Below are 24,417 nucleotides of genomic sequence, written 5' to 3' on the forward strand. Positions count from 1 at the left end.
GCAAGTCATCCGATAGGAACATAGGAACTGAGGAGGGGAAAGCATATGCTACTGGTCATCATGTGTGACATGAGCTAAGAAGCAGTAGTACAAGACGAAGCCTCAAATTCGGTATTCAGAGATTTTTGAGGGATCGTTTATTTATTCTACTTGGAGGCATCACCGGATTCATTGTCATGTGTTGATCGATCACAGGACCATGGCCTTTCCGGAAGGGCCGGACTCGAGTTTGCCTTCGCCGGCCGCGGCGCTTGTCCAGGGGAAGGGCACGAACCTGACCGTGTCGCCGCAGTTGCTCCTCTTGGTGACAGGGCAGTCGATGATGGAGCTGCCGTCGACGGCGACACAGATGTGAATCTTGTAGAGCTGCGACTCCAAGAACCACAGCTTGTTGATGTTGCACTCCACCCAGGTGGAGGCCCCGAAGTGGGACGCCAGCACGCCCTTGATGGTCTCCAAGCCGTAGAGCTTGCTCTTCGTCGGCACGATTCCTTGGGAGAGAGAAGGCCGGTGTCAGTCACTGATCCATCTTCTAAACATTTTCAGGCGAGGGGGGTCGACGACGTTACCGTAGGAGCTGAAGAGGGAGAGGAGGTCCACCTCGGCCCGGAGCTCAAGCGCGCGGGTGAAGTAGTTCACCTGGGTGAGGCTGGAGCAGGTGCCGTAGGTGCACCAGGCGCTCTGCCACTGGTTGACCCCGTCGTTGCTGGGGCAGCTCACGTCGCTCCAGTAGTCGTGCAGCGTCGGGAGGAGGTCGCTGAGCTGCCATTAGTGCGTTATCCAAGTATCAGTAACAGATTCGTATTCACAGTAGTCTCCCTGAGTCAGTGGGGGTCTCAACAGATCGAGCTCTTACTCTGTCAGCGGAGAAGGCGCAGATGCTGCACTTCTTGACGAGCTTGCCATTGCTGTCGTAGGTCTCCATGGCTTGCACTTGGAAGTCCCGCGCCGGCATCCCTGAGGACGGCTTGCAGCATATCCTCAAGATGTCGCCGGTGCACTGCGCTCCCGGCCACTGCACTCAGAAGAACATCAAACGTCAGAGTATGGCTTCGTCTTCCTCGATTTATATATAAGGAAGTTGATGTTTGATTTTAGTTTTTGTTTCATCTTGTAAGAGCGAATGAGACCATATAGCAAATAAGCTGGAAGCTAAGAGCAGCGTTGACGCAACAGATCAGTAGAGGAAACTTAGAGATAGCATACCACAAGGGTCAAGGCCATGAAGTCTGCGGACTTAGAGGAGACCAGAGAAGAGAGACACAAGCACAGTCCAAGCAAGAAGAGCAGCCTGAAAGCAGCCATTGCAAGAGAACCAAGAGGGGAGGGTGGGTACCCGGTGTGGAAGCTCGCCGGAGTTGGTGACGATGAGCTGAGACTTGAAGAGAACTGATGCGTCTTTATAGAACAGCGAGCCTGGGGACCGTAGTGAGCACGTTTTTTACGTGGACGCCTCTGTCACTCGCTCTGAGAGAGAGAGAGAGATAATTATGCACATTATATCTACGGCAGAAAAGATGTGGAACACGATGCACATTAATGCAGTAGATCACGTGATAATAAACATTTGCACTGACGGAATCTTCACCATACACGACATGAAACAAGTAACAATAATCCAAAGCGGGGAGCACAAACTGCCAAAGTAAAACAAACAGTTATCATTTCCCCACGAATCCGAGATGTATATTTTCTTTTTTTTTTCTCTTGGGATTTTCTCCAAAATTTCACTTTCCATGCATTGATTTATGAGTTTAGCTTTTGGGAATCAATAAAAAAGAGGAAAGAATATGATGTTACAAATAGTAATGTTCAGTCAGCCATTCGCCATGTTTAACCTTTCTTGCATGCACAAGGATTGCATATGAAGTTATGCTTCCGACAAACGAAAAATCTAAACCCCAACTTTCTAGTGCTTACACAATCTTTCCTCCAAAGCAGAACAGAAAGCGAGAATTTTAACTGAGCTAATTAATAACCAATCATGTATTATACAACTCTCTGAAGTGCGCATTAAACAACAAGTTGTGAATCAAATCAAAAGAAACCATTGTAGTGGTACAAAGACTGAAAAGGAAGCTCAAATGAATTGAGATAATTTAACAACCAATCATGTATATGACAAGTGCAAAGAAATGAAGACTAGAATCATCTTTAGGTACATATAAATCTTCAACCGATCCGAAAAGAGGCAGAGATGTCTACCTCCTTATTTTGGTCCTTTATAGATTTACCAGCCACCAAATGTGCCTTCTAACCTGTGTCATGCCTTTGACTTCTACAGGAGGAAAAGATAGGTACTAATCTCAGCAAATGTTACTCATCATGTTATTTGAAGATAATCATGATACTGCATCCCACTTTGAATTTGCTGTTATGTTATCTGGCGAGAAAAAAAAATCCACAAATTCATCATAATTTTCCCAGGATGGATATCCCAGAGGTTTGAGAGTCGTACATTGCTACCGCTCCTGAACAAGGGCCAAGTCAGATGATTTGAAAAAGTTCAACACCACATATAAAAACCAAGTCAATATATTTTAAAAGCCAGAGTACAAAATAAATATAACCTCTTTTGTTATATACATCCCATAATAGCTAGAGAGATGAAGGCTCATATATTTAGGTGGTTTTGAAAAGAGAGGACGCGTACCAGACCCAGAGCTTCCACTATAGATCTGTGATCATCAGCACCACAAGTTTCTTTGTACAGACTAAGCAAGTGCTTCCTTTGTTCTATGGTTAGATGTCTTTTAAGACCACTACCTACCATCTCCATTTCCGCCTGCAAATTTTCATATATGATTTCATCAATGCCAGACCATAACAGTATATTGACCACAAAAAATGATATGTTAATCTCAATATGCATCAATGGTAAACTATCCGATCCTGACATATATGCACCACTACATATGAAAGTTGATCCATGTTTCAAACCCATGCAATGATGGAGAGACATGCACTATGTCACGACCAAAGCCTGATGAGCTAACTAGCCAATAACTCTATTTTGGTCCTCAACGACGGACCAAAATGCTTAAGCGGGAGGTAACGTAGTACACTCATCAGGCTCTTATAAGCTAATCATACACATTCCCCACTTCCAATGTGGGACTAATGGGATGTTACACACTAAGCCAACTTTATTACCTATTATTTAGAACATATTACACCTGTGACATGGCTAAACAACAAATTTAGCATCTCTGAGACCTTCAATGATTTAGAATCTTAGCTCAACAGAATGGTTCAAGGGTGTAATATACTCCTAATTTAGGGAGGTCATAGATGAAGCCATTTGAGGATGAACCTTAAATAGAACTTAAATACCTAATAGTACTAGAAAGTAGAAACCAAAAATATCGAGACTTAAATAAGCACAAGTATATAGAACTAGTGATATGTGTTATATGTTCATATGGTAGAATAACAGGAATAACTAAATGCAAACAGATGGTAAAAAAGTGTTAGAAAAGTTAATCAAGAGCTTACAGAGTGTTCTTCTGGTGGGAAAGTCCGATGGATAAGACAAATCTTTAATAATTCCTCCAGAGCTTCAGTTCGTTTTCCCTGAACTTCCAATGCCTGAAACAGAGATTTAAGTCGCTCAATCATTTGAGCCATCATATCTGTGCAAACATATGTTCAATGACCCCCAAAGATACTCTAAGGACACAAAAAGCCACCCTTACAAAGAGAACTTACCCAACATTGTAGAAAACATGAACGAGTGCGAGCTGCAACAGCTGCACTTACAAGTGTAATAGCACGGGAGTTAGTAAGTCCAATGTTAACGGCAAGCCCAGCAATAAATTGTCTGACATCCTCGCCGCCAATTTGAGGCTTGTCACTTGGTATTATTGCTCTGATTGTTTTATAAAAAAAAAATTCAAAGTAGAATATCTAAGATAGAAACCGAGAAATAACAACCTGGAAAAAGAAGGGTTCATTTTCACATCAAAAAGCCAAGTGAAAAAACAAATTCTTGGCATGACTGAAACGAACCATCAACGAATGTGATAGCAAATTACCTGCTGCATGAGTTAAGAACAAAGTCCACAGATGCTCGATAAAAGGAATCACGTGCATTAGCTGTTTCAAAAGAGGCCCTTGCACCAGACACCTTGCATATCTCACGAAGCTGCACTCACAGACAGAAGACATCACCTCACAAATTTGAGATAGATAAATAGCAAACCATCTTATTAAAGAAAGTTGAACTAATGCTTCTGTATGTCTTATTTACAAACTTTTGGATGTTATCTTTTATTTCTTTTTGACAACATATTTTTGACAGCCTCATGATAGAAAATACACAAACATTGTGCTGTCATATATATATATATATATATATATTATATGACAGCACAATGTTTTCTTGACTTTTTTTACATTTTCCTCTCCATTACCCTTGTTTGCTTCTTTTGAAACTTGTTCAGGGGCGATAGATTTTCTAACAGGGATTGTCATTTTAGCACTAATATACCAATTCATGGTTGAACCAGTTCAGTAAGCTGGTATAGCTGTATATAGGCTGCTACCATCAGAGTGTCCTGCTGGGAAAAATAAGGAAGAAAGGGAAAAAGCCGGAGGGATTAAAAAGGAAAGGGGAAGAAAAGATGCACGCCAGTGTAAGCTAGAACTTCTGTGGAGAAGGTGATTCATAATTAAAGCATCATAGTCATTACAGATAGAAACAAGGTAGTCCACCTCCCAGTCAACTGACTGCTATATGTTCCTAGTGTCGGTGGTAAACTGCAAAATACATTTCATTCTCTATCCTTTAGTGTCCTAATCAGCACACCCTAGTCTAATTAGGCAGACTATTTGAAAGAAGACTAATGGCACTTGGCTGCTACAAATAGAAACCTGAACTGACATGTGAAAAAAAATTTGTTTTACTAAGAGGAATGTGATGATACCCTCATCCACCAACTCAAATTGGCTAAGTGGCCAAAATTCTGAAATCCAGGCAGCCAACTGAAGCAATAGAAGTCATCCACATACAGACTAATGTGATCAAGGAAAACAGAGGAGCTTCAAGGCCACGATCCTATTCCTCTTCTACCAAGAAAGCTAAACAATAACAACGCCATAAAGTCCCAACTATATAGTGACTACCAAGAAAGCCAAACAAGTTACTTAATATTCTTAGCACACAAATATACAATTGTACAGTATGTACCAGTCCGATAGGGGAAGGCTATAGGCGGTATATTGATATGCCTCTATGTACCATGTGTCAGTATACTCAGTACGTACCATATTAACAACTGGTCGGTACATCAGTACAGACCGGTAAGGCGAACCATACTGTTGATAGTCACTTCCCAAGCTATTATGACCAGAACATCTGACTCTAAGAAATAAGGGAAGAAATTCAGTCCATCTAAGTATTCAAAAATTAGAACTGAACAGATAATTGTTTGTTGATTGCAAAACAGTTTAATGGATCATCAGGAGCTTCATAAGTGAAACATCTCATTTTCTAATCATGGCTTAAGATTTATTTGCCACGAAAATTTATGGAGACCATGAATGGCTTATGATTTATAATCATCATTCTCATCAAATGTCAAGCCCTTTGATCACGTAAGGCAGATTCAGAAGTGACTGGAGACAAGGCTACTTGATTAGGCTTTAAATTGGAAGAATGGGCCATGAATTGCAACTTCCAATGTCTGTTTTTATCCTATTTCTATTTATAAAAGCAAATAACACGATTTATAGTAACAAGTAACAACCATGTTCAAGTGTGTTCTATTAACCAAATATTTTTGTAGACATTTATAGTATTTTAATTTCAGATATAGTTGAAATTGTTTAGATTCTTTCAACTTCTTGCTACTTGTGCAATGACAAGTTGAGAGACCTGCCCCTAAGTGAGTGCCTATATATCTCTTGTTCTTCTCTTCTCTTTCTCCTGTTCTCTTTTCAGGTAGTAACACCTGAGACACCGAAATAAAAGACACCTACTTCTACCCGTGCACATTCTTCCTTCTCCAAACATTAAAATCTGAGAAGTTCTGCAACAGAAGACTGTTTTTCTCATAAATCCCACCAAGGACAACATGTAAACATAATACTGAAACAGAAGATCAGTATGCAAACTTCTTTCATCCTTGAAACAACACCCAATAGCTCTCTTCCTCCAAAATTGATAATCTAAAAACCAACAGTCCTCTCCAAACACATGCCTCAAAATATTCCTACTCTGACTTCTAGATTCCACCCCCAAACAGCAATCCACGTTTTCTGCAGTAAACAGGCAAATCTTTTTCTTTAAAGAAGCTCCCAAAAGCAGTCCAATTGATGAATGAATCATAACAATAATTGTGAGAATCCTGATTGGATTGTGTACTTCAATGAAAGAAATTGTTTCTATATTCAGCATAATTAATATATTGCATCCAAGACTGGGAATTATCATTACAGGGTCATCTTCTTGTATCTAGAAAACATGTGATAGTTTCATTTTCATATGATTATTTGCTACTTCCACTTGGTTATTTCTCAGTTAATCATACATGTTTTGCATTTTATATAATTTGGACAACATTAGATTACATTTAAGGGTGAAAACTAGCAAAAAATCATTAAATCTTTGTACTAAAGACATCGAATATAACAGATTCCAAATAATAAAATATCAACTATAAACCAGAAATAATGTTTAAACCTAAGGCCTTGTTATTATGAAAACTTATGTTGACACAATATATAAAATAAATACGACACGTGGTAGCACAAATCTCAAATAGGTTACAAGAACACTAACTTGGATTATATCATCATATCTATAGTCCTTCCCGCTCATTCTATAATCCAATATCGCTGATACAAGTAAATGTGCAATGATTTGAGAGTAGCATGAGTGTAGCTTCAACAAAATCATTTCCAGGATAGAAGTATTTACCTACAAAAGACAAAACAGAAGAAATATCATTTGTGTGAGACAATAGCTTACTGCTTCAAACTCAAAGGTTTAAGAAAGTACATGTCATTGACATTCAATAGACAAATTTAAATGGGGATATGCTAGTTTTACCAGTAAACACAGAAACAAGTGACAATTACAATATCTTAAACAGGAAAGTACTATAAGAAAGAACAAATCCTCAAAGTTTGAAACTAATTATAGATCAATTTTGTTAACCCCGATGTAATTAAATCATTTCAGAAACCAAATGCTATTTCCAATTGACAATTATTGTTTTTCTTGAGCAAAAAGAACAGTCATATGCTAGTTTCTAGTTTCCCTTGTATACAAAATAATCTCCAAGAACTTAGTGAGCAGCTAGATTCAAACACATTAATGTAATTGATGAACACCAACCAAATGAGAGAGAAATCCAAAGTACTAACTAATCCAAACTATTGCAGAAATACAGCTTGTTGCTCAACATCTCATGAAATTGTACAACACAATCTCCTGGGCTAATACTCCCTCTTAATGATATATGACTTCTATTGATTGGTTAACACGATATGTACTTTTTTATTCAATGACTGCAAAAAAAACAAAAGCAAAATTTTGAATTACCCTTCATTATGGGAAGAGATTGACAAACTCAGAAAATAATAGCTTGTTAAAGAACTTCACAGATCCTGACCCTTCAGATGTGCAGGAAAAAAGAAATACTACTTAAAACACATAAAAGTTTACCAAGAAAGACACCTTCTCCATAGACGTGCAATTTGAAATGAATACCTTTCACTAGAATGGAATGGCCACCATTTGTGTGTTTTGCAAGTGCCCAATTGTACCATGATACCCTCCAACAATATTATATTGAGTTGCATCTCTATGACCGTTTTCCTAAAGCATTATCTAAGTAGGTATGTGATAGTGTCAGTTTTTATTTTTGAGCTGAGTGATTTTCAGTTTAGCAGTCTCATATCAATCACATTTAACCTAACAGACGATATCTGTTGTGAATGGGAGCACATAAGATAGGTGTAATAAAGTCCCACTAACTTGGAGACAATCACGTTTAGGACAGAATTCTCATGAAATGCTTGCATCCACATTTAACCCTCGAGAGATTCCACAATATTTTATGTAACTCTAAGCCGTCCAAGTAAGATACTTAGATGAAAGTTCAAATATATTATTTTCTAATGTAATGGAAATAGAATGTCATCAGAATATAAAGACAAAATATAACAGCTAGAAGTCAAGGAGAATTTGTTGTAAGGACATGCTTGTTCGGTTGAAAGTTGAAACTGCCCATGTCAAATTTCCTGAAAATGTGCTCCAGTGAATTTAGTTGGTTGTTGCAAATAAAGAGACAGAAAATGAGATTAATTTAGTTCTCCTAGTTTGAGTATTTGTGATTGGAATTTAAATTTGTTAACCTTGATCACAATTTGTTTAGCCCAAACGAATGTGCAAATCATATCTGGCATTGTAATGACTGTCTCATCTCATGTTCTAACTTTTCATTGAATACTTTATACCAGTGTTTTTGACTTTTTTATTAAAAACACATCACAATATTCTACAATTTTCATTTTATAAATTATATGCAGAGAACTATTTATAGAGACTTGGACAATATAATCGCATATCTATCACAGCCACTGGCCTCCAAATAAATATGGAAATAAGTTGAGACAACATACTAGCAAAGAATACTCACCTCGGACTAGCCTATCAACCTCCCTCTGGTAATCCTGCTTTCCTGCCGCAATCACCGGTGCAGGTATTGAATCTGGCCACCACTCGGGCAGCTTCTCCTGCTTCTCCCTCCGAATTTTAGCCACATTCTCTACGATCTTCAACTCAGTCCCTCTCACAGGCGAAAGAGGACTCCTCGAAACCGTGAAACTCTTCTTGTTCCAGTCCCTCCCCCTAAAACTCCTGCCGACAACAACCTCCCTTCCGCCCAGACTTCGATCTCTCTTAATCACAGCCCAATCACCGAACCTCCAGCGCGACCGGAACCCTAACCCCAGCCAAACAAGAGCTCTGGCAGCGAGGATGGCAACGAAGCTCCAGAGGAACAGATTCGAAACGAAGAGGAGCGACGACTCGCGGCAAGAGAACACGACGCGGTTGCGGGATCGGTCGACCCTGACGGATGTCCGGAGATCGTGGTAGGCCTCTTCGCCGGCAGAAAGGAAGCGGCGGAGGCTCTCTTCCGATGAACGGCGGAGGCGCCCCGCGGCCGCCGAGGCCCGGGCGGCGATGGCGCTGGGATCGATGGAGAGCTCGAGGTTTCGGTCGTGCGAGGAGGATTTAGGGTCGGGGGGGCCGCGGCGGCGGCGGCGGTGTCCGAAGAGGGAGGAGGATATGGAGAGGGGAGGGCGGGGCTTGAGGACGAGCGAGGAGAACACGAGCGACGCCCTCCGGAGACGGTGTTGATGGGAGGGGAGGAGCACCGGCGGAGCGGTGGAGCTCGCGGCGTTCATCTGCCTTCAGACAGCGGCGTCGGGAAGAGTAGCAGATGGGGAGCCCTTTTAAGCGCAGAGCTTTGCGGCATAGATGGGGAAGGAACAGGAGAAACGTTTCCCCGACTGACTCGCGATTCCCATCTGATTGCAAGCATTCAGGGCGGAAAGAAAATTGGAAAAGGAAAATACTGAAAAATAAATTTCCTCCGCTCCAATTATATTTCTTTTTCTTGGGTTTTAAGGAAAATTTGAGTTAATTTTTGCTTGCTTTTATCCCATTTGTTTGGTCGACTCTACAAAATGGATACGAATTATGAATTCTCTTATTTTCAACATCTAATTCTGTTCATTTATAATAATTCAATTTAGACGAAGGCCTCGATTTTACGTCAACCAACCAAAAACTTCCGATCTAATTAAAGGCATAATACAAAACGCAAGTTCAATTCAAGGGCTCTACAAAAGTAATAATGTTAGTAATGCAAGTGATTTTTTTTCCAAAAACAAAATATATTAAACCAAAACAAAGCAGAGTACGAAAAACAAACTTGCCTATTAATTCTAACAAAATTTTGCAACCAATTCACTTCTCTATATAAGTGCCCAATAAAAAAGACAAGAAGAAAAAACATATGAAAATGATCGCATCTTAGGTGAAACCACTATGTTCAATTAATCACAACATAAAAAGATTTAGGATTAATTATAAATTACTCCGTATAGTTAGACCTTTTAGTATTTCGGTCTATGTAGTTAAAAAAATTATATTAAAATTCTTATAATTATCAACATAAAATATTTTATTTTATTTATCTTAATATTATTGGTTTTATTGATTTTATCGATGGACGATACAACACATACATAAATTACATGAAAATGATAGACAAAAAAATAATTTTAATGATAATGGCGGATGATGACGCCATGGTTGGCAACAACAATGTGATGATCAACTTTCTCGATGTTGATCTGAACATCAATGACGAGAAGAAAGAAGAGGGAGGTAAGATATGTATGCCAGCATCGCATTACTCTTCCTCTTCTAACATCGCTCTACATCTATGTCGGCATCGAAGGAGGAAAAGAGGTACGTAAGGCATATACATCAGCATTATGCTCAAATCCTCGGATGGTTGTTTCATCCAATGGCATGACGAATTCAAGGAAGAGGCAATGAGCGACAAGGAGGGAGAGGTTACTAGTGAGTTCGTCGAAGAGGCACACATGCTTTGAGCTCTGGAGCTTTAGTTGGTGTGTGAACGATGCGTACAGCTCGACCATAATGGCATGGTTGCTAATCTGCTTCCGTATCAATTCTGCCAACGACCAAAAGGGATTCGATCAGACGACAAATTAATCATCGCTACAAAAAATGGAGGTTTGAAGAGTACAGATCCGATAATAAGAGAGACAACAAATCGTCATCCTTCTTCGCACTTGCCATATCTATCATCGCCATCTTTCTGATACTCCCCTCCACCACCATAACGCAACAGGTGAGTGAGAAGGAGGATAAGGATTTGTTGTCTCTTCTGTCAATCCTCGTCATCCGATCAAATCCCCTCTAGTAATGGGCAGAGCTGATATGAAAGCAAGTCAACGACCACGTCGTTATGACAAGGGTGTACATGTCATTCACACACTGACTAAAACTCAAGAGCTCGAAGCAAGCACACCTCTTTGCCGAGCTTGCTCGTAATCTCTCCCTCCTTCTCGTCGCCCACTGCCCCCTCCTTTAATCCGTCGTACCATTGGGCGAAACAATCGTCAGAGAATTTAAACATGGCATCGATGCAAATGCCTCACCTACGCCTTCTTCCTCCTTCGACACCGACATAGATACAGAGCTGCATAAGAGGAAGAGAAGGCATAGTGATATAATGCCAATGTAAATGCGCCTCACCTCTCTCCTCTTCCTTCGCCAACGCTAATGCAAATGTCTCACCACTTTGCCTCATCATCGTTGATGTTCGGATCAGTATTGACAAGGCCAACCACCGCGTCGTTGTCACCGACGACCACCACAACAACCACCCACAACGTCACTATCTGCACCATCATTAAAATTATTATTATTATTATTTATCTTTCTTATATTATTCATGTATATATTATCACATATTGTATCTTCCATCAATAAAATCAACCATATTAAGATAAATAAGATTAAATATTTAACTTTCATAATTATAAATATTTTAATATATATTTTTTAAATCTATAGGGATGCTAAGAGGTCAAAAAAAGGTTTGTGTAGCATAAACTTCAGTTGCTAGACTCATTCATTTGTCAGGTAAGTAATTTAATAAATCAGACGCTAAAATAATCTAATAACCTGCATAAGAAATACTACGAACCATTTGACAACGTACTACCACTTTGTATTGAGAATAATTAGTTTAAAGAAAAAAATTGAAGCTTTATGACTGGTAATAATTAATTAGACATCCAAAATAATGTTCTCGTATAGAAAAATCGAAAAAAGCATATGTGAGAAGCAAAGAACACAAACATAAACAAAGCACTTACGAGAGATAGTAGAATAATACTTCAGAAAGAAGGGTCTGTGTTTTGCATTCACCATAAGTCATTTACATTGCCACCTAATCTTTTAGGGAACCCCAATCTCCATGTAACGTTGCTTGTCAATGAATATACCAACAATAGGCTGCACTGAGACGATCTAAAGATTGTGAAGCACGGCATCCGGTCACTGATCAGTCATCCTTCAGTGTGGTAATCAAAAGCCTTCCACTGGCGGCAAATATTCTTAAACTTGAGATCATCAAATCAATATTTATCCACGTCAGAGCCTACATAAAACCCATATCAGCAGCAATTTGGTTGGATTCTTGATCCAAAACAGGCAGGCATGCAGTCTTGCAAAGACTGAAGGATAATGTATGAATTTGCAGCATTTTGCTGGTATATGACTTGTTTCTGCTAAGTCACCCAAAAGAATATTGGTGTCATACCTCCTCTTGGCAGAGAATTCATGAACTCGGTTGTCTGGCCAGTATATCAATCAAGAGCCATGATAAACCAAACATCTAAGGTTCCATGAGTGTGATAATAATCACTGGGTCTTATGCGGTCGATATCATATGCCATCACATCCATGCAACAAATCTGTTGCTATATTAAGTAGCACTAAGACCATCTTTCGTCCACATATTTCGTCCGGCGACAAGCCTGCAATATTTCTAAAATATAACAGGTCAAGAATGACAGTTACAATAAGAAAATGGTCATGGACAAAACAATCATATGAAATTTATCAACTAGAAATTTTGAATTGCCAATGGAGCAAGAAGGAAAAATGTAATAAAAATGCTAGAGGACTGTCGCCTAAAACAAACATATTTAAACCATATGGAAAAATGAAGGCATACAATTTGTTTAGAATATGTGATAATAGTGGGCATACCTTCAGTTATATTCAAAATGATTACACAGAAAAGTGCTGCATCAAGATGATCTCCAGATCAGAAAGATGAGGTCCTCCGCCACCAGTAGAGGGTAAATAGCATTTATGAGACACATCATACAAACATACGTTAGCTAATCCACATAAAATTGCAATGCTTCTCTTCTTGTGTCTTGAATTTGACGAACACATTCAGCTATTAAAACACTAAGTTTATGGGCAGCCCTGCTTGAAGAGGATATGTTAAGTCCAGCACTTTTGAAAACTTTTGAGATACTCCTCTGAACTTTCAGAAAGTGGACATGACAGAGAGAAGGCTCAGCAACTCTCAGGACTGGCTTCCCACAGGTGATTGGCCCGCTTTGCCCACAGCTGTGACTAAAACAATAACATAAATCAATAACCATCAAGTGCTTTACCACATGATCAACATTAGAAAGGAGCTGTTGCTAAATGCAACTAGAGATTAAGCATATCTATTAGGCTGTTGTACAGTGAGCATCACAGCTCCTATTTGCTAGAATCTAAATTATAAAGTTGCTTGATTCTTCTAAAGCATGCAAATGAAGCAAGAAACTCAGCAATACATGTAAATGAAGCTAAAACAATTTCTTTAAACAAAAAAGACAATGGACCAGTAAAAACAAACCTATACAGTTATTACTGATAAAGAGACAGGCCAATCCATTTTCACTTATATGTTCAAGGTAATATCAGAACACATCATAGTGCAAAATCTTGTGACTTGTGACCAAGATGAAAACAAAGAAAAGTCAACTTACTATTACATAAAGTCATTGAAATTCCATCACAATATAAATCTAGCTTATATCTTGTATCACAAAAGAATCTCATGGTTAGTTACAATGATAAATCTAACGAAAAATGTGAAAGCACTGAGCATTCTGGAAAGCTCAAGGGGCACATGCCTAAGGCATGCCTTAATGAAGCTTTTGAGCCTTGTATGAGGAAACGCTCATATTGTAAGCCTCAATGGGGTTCACACCTTAATGCATCCAACACCATAAAAGGTATAGGAATAAAAAATATCTCCATCACATTTGTCATGTGCTAAATTCCTTTTTAATCTAAATTTTAATGAGAATAATTATATGAGGCTTACCACTTATAAATCAATATATTAACAAAAAAAAGGGAAAAAAAGCTACATGTACTCTGTAATAGATCACATAGTCTGTAACCTGAATTGCCGTTTCCCCTTAAAAAAAAAAGATCCCTCTTATATTGCTATTGCCCCACCATATCGTTAGTATCTACCATTGCACTAGATATCTTTCCTAAGTTAATCCTTCACCATGACATTTTGCTCATTCATTGTTTCATCACTTTCTAAGCTAATGGTTATTTTCTAGTTGAGAAATGACAATTACCAATTTTTTATCAACTTCCATATTTCAATCTTATTAAACAAGTAACTAAGGTGCTTAACTATCACAAATCCTCAAACCCTGCAATGCCTGCTTTTGCAGTCTATTTAATTCCCGTTAGCCAATAGCAAGGTAGCCAAATGGGAAAACAGTAACTAAGTTATTCCTTAAATAACAAAGGATAAGACATCATCAAAACTTAAATCAACAAAAAACATGCATCACAAATGATTCATGAATTAGGCTTCACCTTTTTTCCCCACAACAGAAGATGCTAAATGACTACATACTCATACGTAAAAATAAGCCTCCTATGCAATACCATTCCTCAAATAGATTGAAGAATGGTTGACTAATGGGAACTTATGAACAAGATATTAGGTGAAGGCTCCAGATTGACCTAAGTATTAAAAGAGCTTCAGATGGCATATTCTATGTCATCCAATAAAACATAACATTTATATGCAAAGTTCACACTACCAAATAGTGCCACAAACCAGCCAGTTAAAAATGGGCACAAACAAAATCTCAAGAGTAAACTTGCATATTATATGCCATGTTCTCAATCACGTGAACTGCATGTCCTGCATAATATATGTTTATTTATCTATTTATTTTCAATCATGTGATTGTAACAATTTACAAACTATTAAAAGGATAGTGCTATTCAAGTTACCTGATTGAACTTCCCCAATACTCCTATCATATGGATATTTAATGTGTGCAAATGCGGCGACAAAAACACATTGTTAATCAGTTAATTATTAATGTTTCATATAGTTTTTGTATAAGAATTTGAAACTTCTTTCTTTGTTATTGTGAGAGAAGACAATTAAATGAAGGCAGTTAACAAATTAGAAAAAAGTCGACAGGTATCCTAGCTGCGAAGTTATCTACCAATGGCGCATCATGTACCCACAACACCACATGCCCAAGGACCAGCATGTATGGCTAATAGAGATGAAAAATCCATACATTACTTGCAGCCATTTGCTTTAGAAACAAAAGGTTGGATGTACAGAAAGAAGCTGATGGATATGCATTAATGTGGTTCTGTAGCTACTAAATAAACAGAAGACAAGTCTCATCCAGGCCCAGCATGTCTTGCAACATTAGGCATAAATGATGCATCACTATCAAGAAAAGCATCATAGAGAAAGGGAGGGAGTACCAAGATGCTATCAGATATTTCAAGTCATTAGCACTCGTAACTAATGAGACAAGATAGTGGCAAAGAAACACTTGCCCAAAACCAAGAACCCAACAGCAACCCATCAGTATGATTTGTGCTTCCTTGTTAATTCAAATTTTGGGGTTTCTAATCAACTGCGTCTGCCTGAAAGATTCCAAAGACACACTCAACCAAAACCAAGAATCTAACAGCAACCCAGCAGCATGATTTATGCTTGCTTGTTAATTCAAAGTTTGGGGTTTCTAATCAATTACATCTGCCTTAAAGATTCCACCACAAGAACCAAACCCCCTCAACAGAAGAAACCCACAAAAAGAAACAGCCATCTAACATATTAATCGAACACACCAGATAGAGAGAATTAATTTGCAGAGAGTTCAGAGTCCACACCTTTTCGTCACATACGTACAAGCCTTGTAAAGCTTCTGCTTCCCGTCCGCCAAAATATGCGGATGGCAAAACCTCGTCAAGGGCATGGCCTTCGACTTGCACCCGGGAAACGCGCACCGCATCCTCTCCCCCGTCATCGTCCGACCACTGCCCTCCCCTTCCCCGAACCCTAACCGCGCCCTCCCGTTCTCCTCGATCCCATCCAAAGCCCCAGCTGCCGCCCGCCCGCCATTCTCCTTCTCCGCCCGTCCTTTCCCACAGCCGTCATCTCCCTCATCGAAGGGGCTCAACCCGTGCTCCCAATAGTAATCCCGGTGCTTCACCCGGCCTCCTCCATGAGGGCCCAGAACTGGCGGCGGCAGCAACGGGCAAGCTGCTTTGTCCGGCGCGAGCGGCGGCGTAGCATCTCCTCCCGGGCGAGCGCACCCGCGAGTCGGAGGCGCTCATCCTCGTCGGCGCCGTCGACGGTGAACGCGACGGGGGCAACCTCCGGCGCCATCGCCCCTCCGGGAACCGCTCCGGGGGCAGGGCTAAGGCTCGATTTGCCCTTCCTCAGCGCTCTGCTCTCTTTGGCAACTCCCATCGCTATCTCCTCCTTTATCTTCCGTCTCTCCACTCCCCTTGAACAGTGCAAGACGCATCTCATACAGAATAGAATTCGAAAGAGGAGACGATGGGGTGTGTCAGATGTATGTAAGGAAAGAGCTTCATGTCGAAGCGGGATACGGATGATCAGAAGAGCAGAAAATGGACGGCTAAGATGAGAGTTTGGGTGGAGATTTTTGTTTCTAAAAACACATATTTGCTATCTTCTCTCTCGGAATCGTTTTTGTTTCTTGTTTTCCGCTTTCCGAAACTTAATTGGTGGGGACGAGTGTTCGCTGCCTGACGCCTGGCACAGCGGACGGGTCGCATCCAGCCGAGTCGCTGGCCCAACTCACCTGTCATTCGGGGCCCGCAGTTCAGGGCCGTGAGAAGCCGGGTAGAAAGAGGGGAGAGTGGTTGGGTACATTTCCCATCCAGCTTTCTTAAGAAGGCTTTAATATCTGAGAAGTTATTTTCCTAATTTGAATTTTTGATTACCTTTTATCTTGATTAAATTGTCATAAAAAATTATAATAGGCATTCATTCCTACAAGCTTTTTGATCTGACATGGAACATATTAAATTTCCTGGCCAATTTTTTTATTGGATCCAATGCTTATATGTCTTTTTCGATATTTGCTTTCTTAATTAATAATGAAACTTCTAATTGGTTTGTGGGTGATTGTAGAGTTAAGTTGGTTGACCCTGTCCCCATGTTTATTATCAGAGCTCTCTAATTAATCAAGATTACCATGAGGAGAATTATTATTTTAAAAATATATCAAGTAACATTAGAGTGAGTCATATGATATTAAACAGACAAAATGAAAAGATGAAAAGTAAGAGGGTTGTGAAAAAAATGTTTTTTGGGGGACATCATGTGAACTAAGTGACCTAATTCTAATTTCATTCTCACATAGACCTTCATTTCAGAGATGTGACAAATCATGGCACTTTGTTCTTGAATTCAACAATTATTTTTTGTTTTTCTGTTTTTTTTTCTCCTTTGATCTTGATTTGCATAGTATCTTAACCCTCAGAATATCTCCTCAGAGACAAAGCTAGAAATCATTTAAACAAGTGAAATGTGATAATAAGATGCCAATGACATATCCATGCATATCCTTTGATCATGAAAGCCATCCAAAAACTCAGGTGATGAAGAACCATCTTTTGCAACCATGTTGCCTATTTGCTCACTTTGCCCTTCAAATGAAATTAAATGTGCCACAAGATTTCATGTCTTGTCTCATCTAAATATGATGTAAGAATGGTGTTGCAATAATCTCTGATCATCCCTTTGTGTCTAAAACAGAGAGAAAAAACAACTTCTAGAAGTTGAGAACACATTGAATGCCTCTTAAATAGTCCCTTACAATGATACTGATGGAGATTGCACTGAAACAATGAGCTAACACCAGGAATGCTATCTGCTAAAAAGCAAAACAGAATGTTCTTCCATGTTGCTGTTTAGCTGAGACTCAAGATACAAGTAGTATACATTTGAAAGCACAAATTTCTTTAGAGATGAAGCCTTCTCAGACCAACAGGCCCCGGCGCACATCTTCACCTCCCCATGCCCTTTCTTTCCACAGCCTCTCCACCTCCTCAAAGCTCAGGCCTTTTGTTTCTGGCACGAATAGCGCCACGAAAATGAATGCCACCACGGCCACACCGGCAATGATCAAGAACGTTCCCCCTGTCCCTACAACAGTGACAAGCGAGAGGAATGTCTGTGAAACAATCAGGTTCGAGACCCAGTTCACTGTGGCTGACATGCCCCCACAGACACCACGGTAGGCCTCTGGGTAGATCTCTGAGTTAACTGCCCATGGAACAGGGCCCATCCCTGGAGAGAAGAAGGCAATGTAGAGAGCAAGACCAAGAACAGCAATCCATCCAAGGCTTGTGCCACAAGTGCCATGAAGGGTTTGCACCTCACATAAGCCGGAGTTGAGTTCAGATGACTGCAGAAAGAATGCCCCAGAAAGTATGAGAAGCGAGATGATAACGCCAGACAAACTGCTGAGTGTTAATCGACGCCGGCCACAGCGGTCAATGAGGAAGATTCCCACAATTGTACCAGCTGCATTCATGGCTGCAACGATGAGGGAGAGGAGCAGAGCAAGCTGGTTTGAAGTGAAACCAGCCATCTGGACTATTGTAGGACTGTAATACATAACTGTGTTTATCCCAGTGAACTGCTGAAAAGCCTGCCCAAAAGCAGATCAAAGATTTATGTTATCCATGTACATGTATTTCTCAGATATGCATAAAAGGCGACAAAGATCTGAACATAAAAGACAGCACAAATCGCCATCTCCAAGTGGAATTTGGTCAGCAATTGTCCGTAAATAACATAGATCTAAAAATATCCAGCTATTTTACAGAGTATTCCATTCAAGTATGAGAGCAAGTAAAGATCAGCAATGGTCCAAGTCGGTTGCAATTAGTATCTCATTTGTCATGATTATATATAATTTTGGAGTTACAAAAGAATTAACACAATCTTGAATATTATTATCATCTTGAAGGACAGCGTAAAATATGTGTCAGATGCCAAACAACGCCGTGGCTGCTGAAGTATTTTAACTTTAATGCATGAAAGATAGGGGGCAAGGATAAGACTCGGATGACCACATTTCTAGTATTTTGAGGGCTAAATCAATAGACATGTTGATCATGTCACAAGGAAAGATGGGTACACAGTAGTCAGTCATTCCAAGAATAGATGCATTAACTGCTCACATTAACTGCTCATAGAGGATCCAGATACAGAGACAGCTTTTAGGACATGTTTTCCATTTTCTAGTCATATAACAGTTAAGTTTGCATCTACATAATATGCTGTATTAAGTCAGTCAAGTAATGAAGGGTAACACTCCATAGGAATTTGATTACAAGACTGTACTGACTGATGATTGACAATAAAATGTTTTAGAGGTATAGAAACTGCACGTGAGGCATCAAAAATTGAAAAATTAATAAATCTGCACATGTAAGTGTCAACAATACTGAAAGACAATTACAAGACAGGAATGAGATTACTCAGGTGCACTATAGCATTCTGGTCCAACCATGTACTGGTATGCCAGTGTACTTTATTGCTGACATGCCCATAGTATATAAATGCCTATGTATCTTTTAAAGGTGTGTACCAAATCTAATTCCATATACAAGGGCATCCTCTTGTTGTTGTACTTACAACCAGCATAGGGAAAAACTAGTTGAAACTACTATAAAAAAGAATTTCAAATACAATTTAGCAGAAAGAAATTTGTAAGAGCAATGCTTGGATATCAACCAATCATCCACAAGAGAAACAGCTGAGACAGCTCAAAATGTGGTGAAATGATGTTCAGAGATGTCATTTACATTATTGGCAGTGAGTTTTATTTCTTTTTTTTATTGTTAAGTTTTGCGGGTGTAAAACAGAAAAAGCATTATTCTTTGTACAATTTGTTTCTACACTGCTTAATCCAGAAGAATTGATTATAGTTAAGAGATGTTTCATTGTCTAACAGACTGGATCAATATTCAAGAACTTCTTCTCCATATACTTCTTCTCCATGGCTTTATGTTTCATTGTCTAATCATCTTTAGTTTCCAACGCATGATAAAATGTGTGGCAGAAGAAACACATAATTGAGAAAATCATAATACAGTTTATCAGCCAATCTCTATAAAGGTATGAGCGATCTATACTGGTGTTGTCCAAGATCAACGTAACTTTCTCAGAATTGACTAGATTCGATCAAACTTGTCTAAGTTAGCTGATTTGAGCCAATTCCGACTGATTTGACAACTTCATAGACTGCCATAAGTGGTAGTTGAAGGAGCGGAATGAGAAGAACAGGGAAGTAGAAGAGAAGTAAAAGAGCATGTGATTGGGATTGTAGCAGAGAGTAGGTGTTGCCAACTTTGCATTCACTGTTAGCTGCATTGCATTTTTCGTCTGCCACCATATTTGTAATGTCATCTACCACAGAAAGAGGAAAAAATACAGAGAGGAAGAGGCAGGGAACAACTCTTAACCATTTAACAAACTAACAAATCATTGCATAAAAAATAAAAATCTAGTAATTCAAGATTAATCCTGATCTTTCTCGCACACTCTTTGACAAATGTCCTTTTCTTCATTTGTCTTTTTGTTTACAAACACTTCATTCCCACAGTAAGTATGAAATCGGTAGTGAGATCCATCACCATATTAAAAGCTACTAATGAATCTGACTTGAATCCTTTTCTATGACATGTATACAATAGTTATGTACTGCAACAATATCTTTGTAGCAAACAACCAGAACAATATCTTTTGTATAATTTTTGTGAACAATTGGAGAAATTTTCTCTTTTATGCTGTCCTTAGAGTGGTATTCTCACTTATTAAGCTTGATGAGATTTGATCATGTACAAATGCTAAAAGAAGTGTTGATGGACGTGAAAAGCTTCTCACCTGAAGGCCAGCTCCTGCAAGAAATGCAAGCCTCATTTCTTTTGACTTAAAGACATCCAAGTATCTGACATTGTTCTTGGAGCGAAAAGCTTCCTCAGAAGCAACAGCCAGAAGATCTATTTCCTCCTCTAAGCGATCAGATCCATATATTTTTGCAAGTACTGCAATAGCCTGAGGTTTCTCATTCTGGACATAGATGAAGGTTGGATATTGATAGACACAGAAAACAAAATGTAATTACAAGAATATACAAGAAAAATGTGCAGAGTTGTTCACCTTCAGATAAAGCCAGCGAGGTGACTCAGGCAGAAACAGCATCAGAAAGAACTGTATAATTGCTGGCAGTGCAGCAACTCCAAGCATCCAGCGCCAAGTGCCAGGTACCTGTTCCACGACATAGGCTTTTGACTCATCAAATAACCAGGAAAAAAGAGTACTAGATATTGATAAACAATATTCTCCTTGGACAATCTACATGCACTAAGAAAATGTATAACCTAGCAGTGATCAATGATGAATAGCCATGATTACAAGATTTTAGAACCATAGCCATTAAAAGTTATATTAAAAATTTATCAGTATATGTAGAAAAACCATATTAAGCCAAATTTAATGATTGCAAACTTAAAAAAGGCCTTATAGAAGAAATTCATGGAAATGCTTGTTCAGAATGATCTCGCACTCGGTTGAATAACCAAGCATAGTTCCATAATTTGTTGATGACCACTTGATCTAAAATTGATTAAACAAGTAAATGACCAATGAAAAGGCTTTTTTGATGCAGCCTTCTAGAACCCATGGATATCAAGAATAGAACACATTGCACTCTGAAACCCTTGGATCCAATTAAAATAAAATTTGGATGCCCGGATCTTATCAATAAAGTTAGCGCCTTATATCTTCATGGCATTTCTCGTCAACTAAGCTTCAACTATGAAACAACAAACGGCCAGTTCAAACTATGTTATAATTAATTTAATTTAATACAAGGTAAAGCTAAAAGGATCAGCAGCTACCAACATATTAAAACAGCAGATGCAGAAATAATTATAATAATCTAAGCAACCATAGTACTGACAATATATGTCTATGATAGCTTCAAATGGCAATGGAAACAATATCAAGCAACTGATGATGGTCAAAAACTTGAAATTGTTACTCGCCATTTCCAGGAAGCTGGTAAAGTGCACCAAACACCCAATACAGCGATTGCAAAGAAGAAAATACCTTCTTCTTGGCACAGAACAAGTGAGAATTACTCACGTTTGCAAGAATACTAACACAATTAACGATTGGCTCACTAGCTAAAAAATTGATCTGAAGTGTCACATTGGTTGCATGCTTAATGATGCAACTATGTATTGATGCTTGTAATTTTTAGATTATAACAAAATTATGCATATACGAAATAGCAAAAAGATATATGTATAGAGCAGGTTTCTCCAGTGATAACTATGTTCCAGGAATACAACGCTGAAAGAAAATTACAAAACCAAAATATATTCCATGAATTATTTAGTACATGCTATAGATATATATCAATGTCGCTTGCACCAACTGATTCAAAAAAATCAACTACATTGATTTGGTACCTGCTGCTCCAAGAATCAAGTTTGAGTATTTTTATTTCAACTATTACTTCCATTAGAAAATTGTCTAGTCAGCTTTGATGCAGTTGTTACACATACAATTAGCCAAGAATGTAAATTCTCTGGAGTGATAAATTTACGTGGACTGCAACAGGAAACGGAAGAGGGAAGATGAATTTACCTCTGTAAAAGCAAGATTTACAAGGTAGGAGAGAAACTGTCCCCCGGTGATCATAAGTACATTCATGCCAACTAGACCTCCCCTAATTTCTGAAGGTGAAGCTTCAGCAATATAAACAGGAGCAGTGACAGATGCTATTCCAATGCCCAAGCCAACAAGAAGCCTTCCAAAAATGAGGACGTATGGGTCCGGAGCAGCACACATTACAACAGATCCAATGGCAAAAATGATGTCAGCAAGAAGGGTAGCTTTCTTTCGCCCATAGGCATCATTCACCCATCCACCACCTGCAGCTCCGATGATGGCTCCAGCTATTGCCATGCTAACAATAGTTTCCTACAGGTATATCAATTCAGTAACTCCAAAACAATAAGCTCTCATGTCCAGATCATCAATATTTTCTCGATACAATTTAGCTTCAAACAGAAGTAAGAGCTCTTACTCTACCTGTAAAACATTGTTTTCGGCAACAGCAGCGAAATCATCACGAATATATAGAAGGGCTCCAGATATGACACCTAAAATATAGGATTCATTAGCTCAAAATGCCTCTTTGATGTTTGAACTTGCAAATGCCTAAATTCAACAGTATAAATATGCCAAATTTCTCACAAGACAGTACTTGAATAGCAGTTCGGTGCAAAAAATGAACAGCACCACGCTAACATATTACTAGAACAATTTCATCACAAGAAAAGAAAGAAAAAGCAGAAGCAACACGGAAAACGCACCCGTATCGTAGCCAAACAGAAAACCACCGATGCCAGCCGTCAGAGTGAGACCGAGCACGTAGAAATTGCTGAAGTAGGATATGTCCCTCTTCGGCGAGGCATCAATGATTCCCGAGCTTCCCGGGAACGACTGGATCGTCATCGTTCCGCCCGCTCAGTCCCCAAATTCTTATCTCAAAACCACCACAAGAACTCCCCTCAAAATCCAAAATTTTCAGACAATTCGATAGAAGAACATCAAATGGTTTCGATCAGTCCTCAAATTTCGATCGAAGCAACCACCTAAACCTTCCAAAATCACGACCTTTCAACCTCGTAGAATCAATTAGGGCCGAAATGGATCAAACCGATGTTTCGTTCCAATTCCTTCTGATCCACGATTGAAAGCGCAAAAAGTTTTGAGGAAACAAAATTAAGGGAACTGTGGGGAAGCCTTCTTCACTCGATTTCTTTTACCAAAACGGCAGGAAAGCGATTGGGGGCGTAATTTATCGATGGATTTGCTACTCCGCAGAGGTCGGAAGACGACACAAGCGCGGTTTCGTTTCCTTCTTTTCCTTCCGCCACTGCCCGACTTGCAAAGGCAATTGGAGATCAGCAGAGGAGCTTCGCCTTGGGAGCAGCGTTAAGGGCGCTTTATTGGTGGTTGAGTAACTGGGGTCCCACACATTCAAATGCAAATAGTCACTCGATTTACGTTTGCTGTTTTGAAACAAACAGGTAAACTTTCCCTTTTCCTCCCAAGAGGTCGTGGGAGGGGGCGGATAAGGGAGCAAAAGACTTTTGTTACCTCCCACACAGGAAACAGCGTGCAATGCCGTGACGTGCGAGCGAGTGAAGCCTGGGTCCCACAGCACAAAGTTTCGCTTCCACGTGTCATTTTATCTCGGCTGTATCGAGCCCGAACATTAAGTCGAGCTCGAGCAGAGCGTGCGGCCACGATGACGTTAAGATGGATGATGATGCCAAGATGGACGATGCTGATGGATCGCCGACAATATTAAAGATAAGGACGGAGACAGAGATGACGGCAGGTGACGAAGCTACAATATGGGTTTGAAACGAGGCTTGATATC

General features: G+C 39.4%; 3 protein-coding genes, 1 long non-coding RNA gene and 1 pseudogene across 6 annotated transcripts; 1 reads left to right on the forward strand and 4 right to left on the reverse strand.

The window, feature by feature from the left end:
* Positions 1-28: 28 nt before the first annotated feature.
* On the reverse strand, positions 29-1,384 carry LOC103996749 (extracellular ribonuclease LE). Its single transcript, XM_009417735.3, has 4 exons — positions 1,207-1,384; positions 857-1,015; positions 570-762; positions 29-491 (listed from the first exon to the last, which is right to left on the reverse strand). Exons 1-4 carry the CDS (start codon positions 1,303-1,305, stop codon positions 190-192), a joined length of 753 nt encoding a protein of 250 aa, XP_009416010.2. The 5' UTR covers positions 1,306-1,384; the 3' UTR covers positions 29-189.
* Positions 907-1,572, forward strand: LOC108951187 (uncharacterized). The gene is made up of 2 exons (XR_001975497.2): positions 907-1,044; positions 1,119-1,572. It is a non-coding gene; the product is annotated as an uncharacterized LOC108951187 (long non-coding RNA).
* Positions 1,573-2,068: 496 nt separating this feature from the next.
* Positions 2,069-9,526, reverse strand: LOC135592364 (uncharacterized). 3 transcript variants are annotated; one of them, XM_065081777.1, is made up of 7 exons: positions 8,646-9,526; positions 6,782-6,837; positions 4,035-4,144; positions 3,709-3,868; positions 3,496-3,588; positions 2,654-2,785; positions 2,069-2,383 (listed from the first exon to the last, which is right to left on the reverse strand). In XM_065081777.1, exons 1-7 carry the CDS (start codon positions 9,415-9,417, stop codon positions 2,375-2,377), a joined length of 1,332 nt encoding a protein of 443 aa, XP_064937849.1. In that variant the 5' UTR covers positions 9,418-9,526; the 3' UTR covers positions 2,069-2,374. The 3 variants fall into 3 exon arrangements, with proteins under 3 accessions (XP_064937849.1, XP_064937848.1, XP_064937847.1); XM_065081776.1 differs by having other exon boundaries at positions 2,069-2,471; positions 8,646-9,525; XM_065081775.1 differs by having other exon boundaries at positions 2,069-2,785.
* A 768-nt stretch (positions 9,527-10,294) lies between these two features.
* Positions 10,295-16,450, reverse strand: LOC135584910 (uncharacterized; annotated as a pseudogene).
* A 1,263-nt stretch (positions 16,451-17,713) lies between these two features.
* Positions 17,714-23,905, reverse strand: LOC135592367 (inositol transporter 1-like). Its single transcript, XM_065081780.1, has 6 exons — positions 23,342-23,905; positions 23,058-23,128; positions 22,611-22,946; positions 21,117-21,224; positions 20,841-21,026; positions 17,714-18,597 (listed from the first exon to the last, which is right to left on the reverse strand). The coding sequence occupies exons 1-6, from the start codon at positions 23,481-23,483 to the stop codon at positions 17,923-17,925; spliced, it is 1,518 nt and encodes a 505-aa protein (XP_064937852.1). The 5' UTR covers positions 23,484-23,905; the 3' UTR covers positions 17,714-17,922.
* Positions 23,906-24,417: the final 512 nt, after the last annotated feature.

This window comes from Musa acuminata, chromosome BXJ1-9 (assembly GCF_036884655.1).
Source record: "Musa acuminata AAA Group cultivar baxijiao chromosome BXJ1-9, Cavendish_Baxijiao_AAA, whole genome shotgun sequence".
In the NCBI taxonomy this organism is placed as follows: domain Eukaryota; kingdom Viridiplantae; phylum Streptophyta; class Magnoliopsida; order Zingiberales; family Musaceae; genus Musa; species Musa acuminata.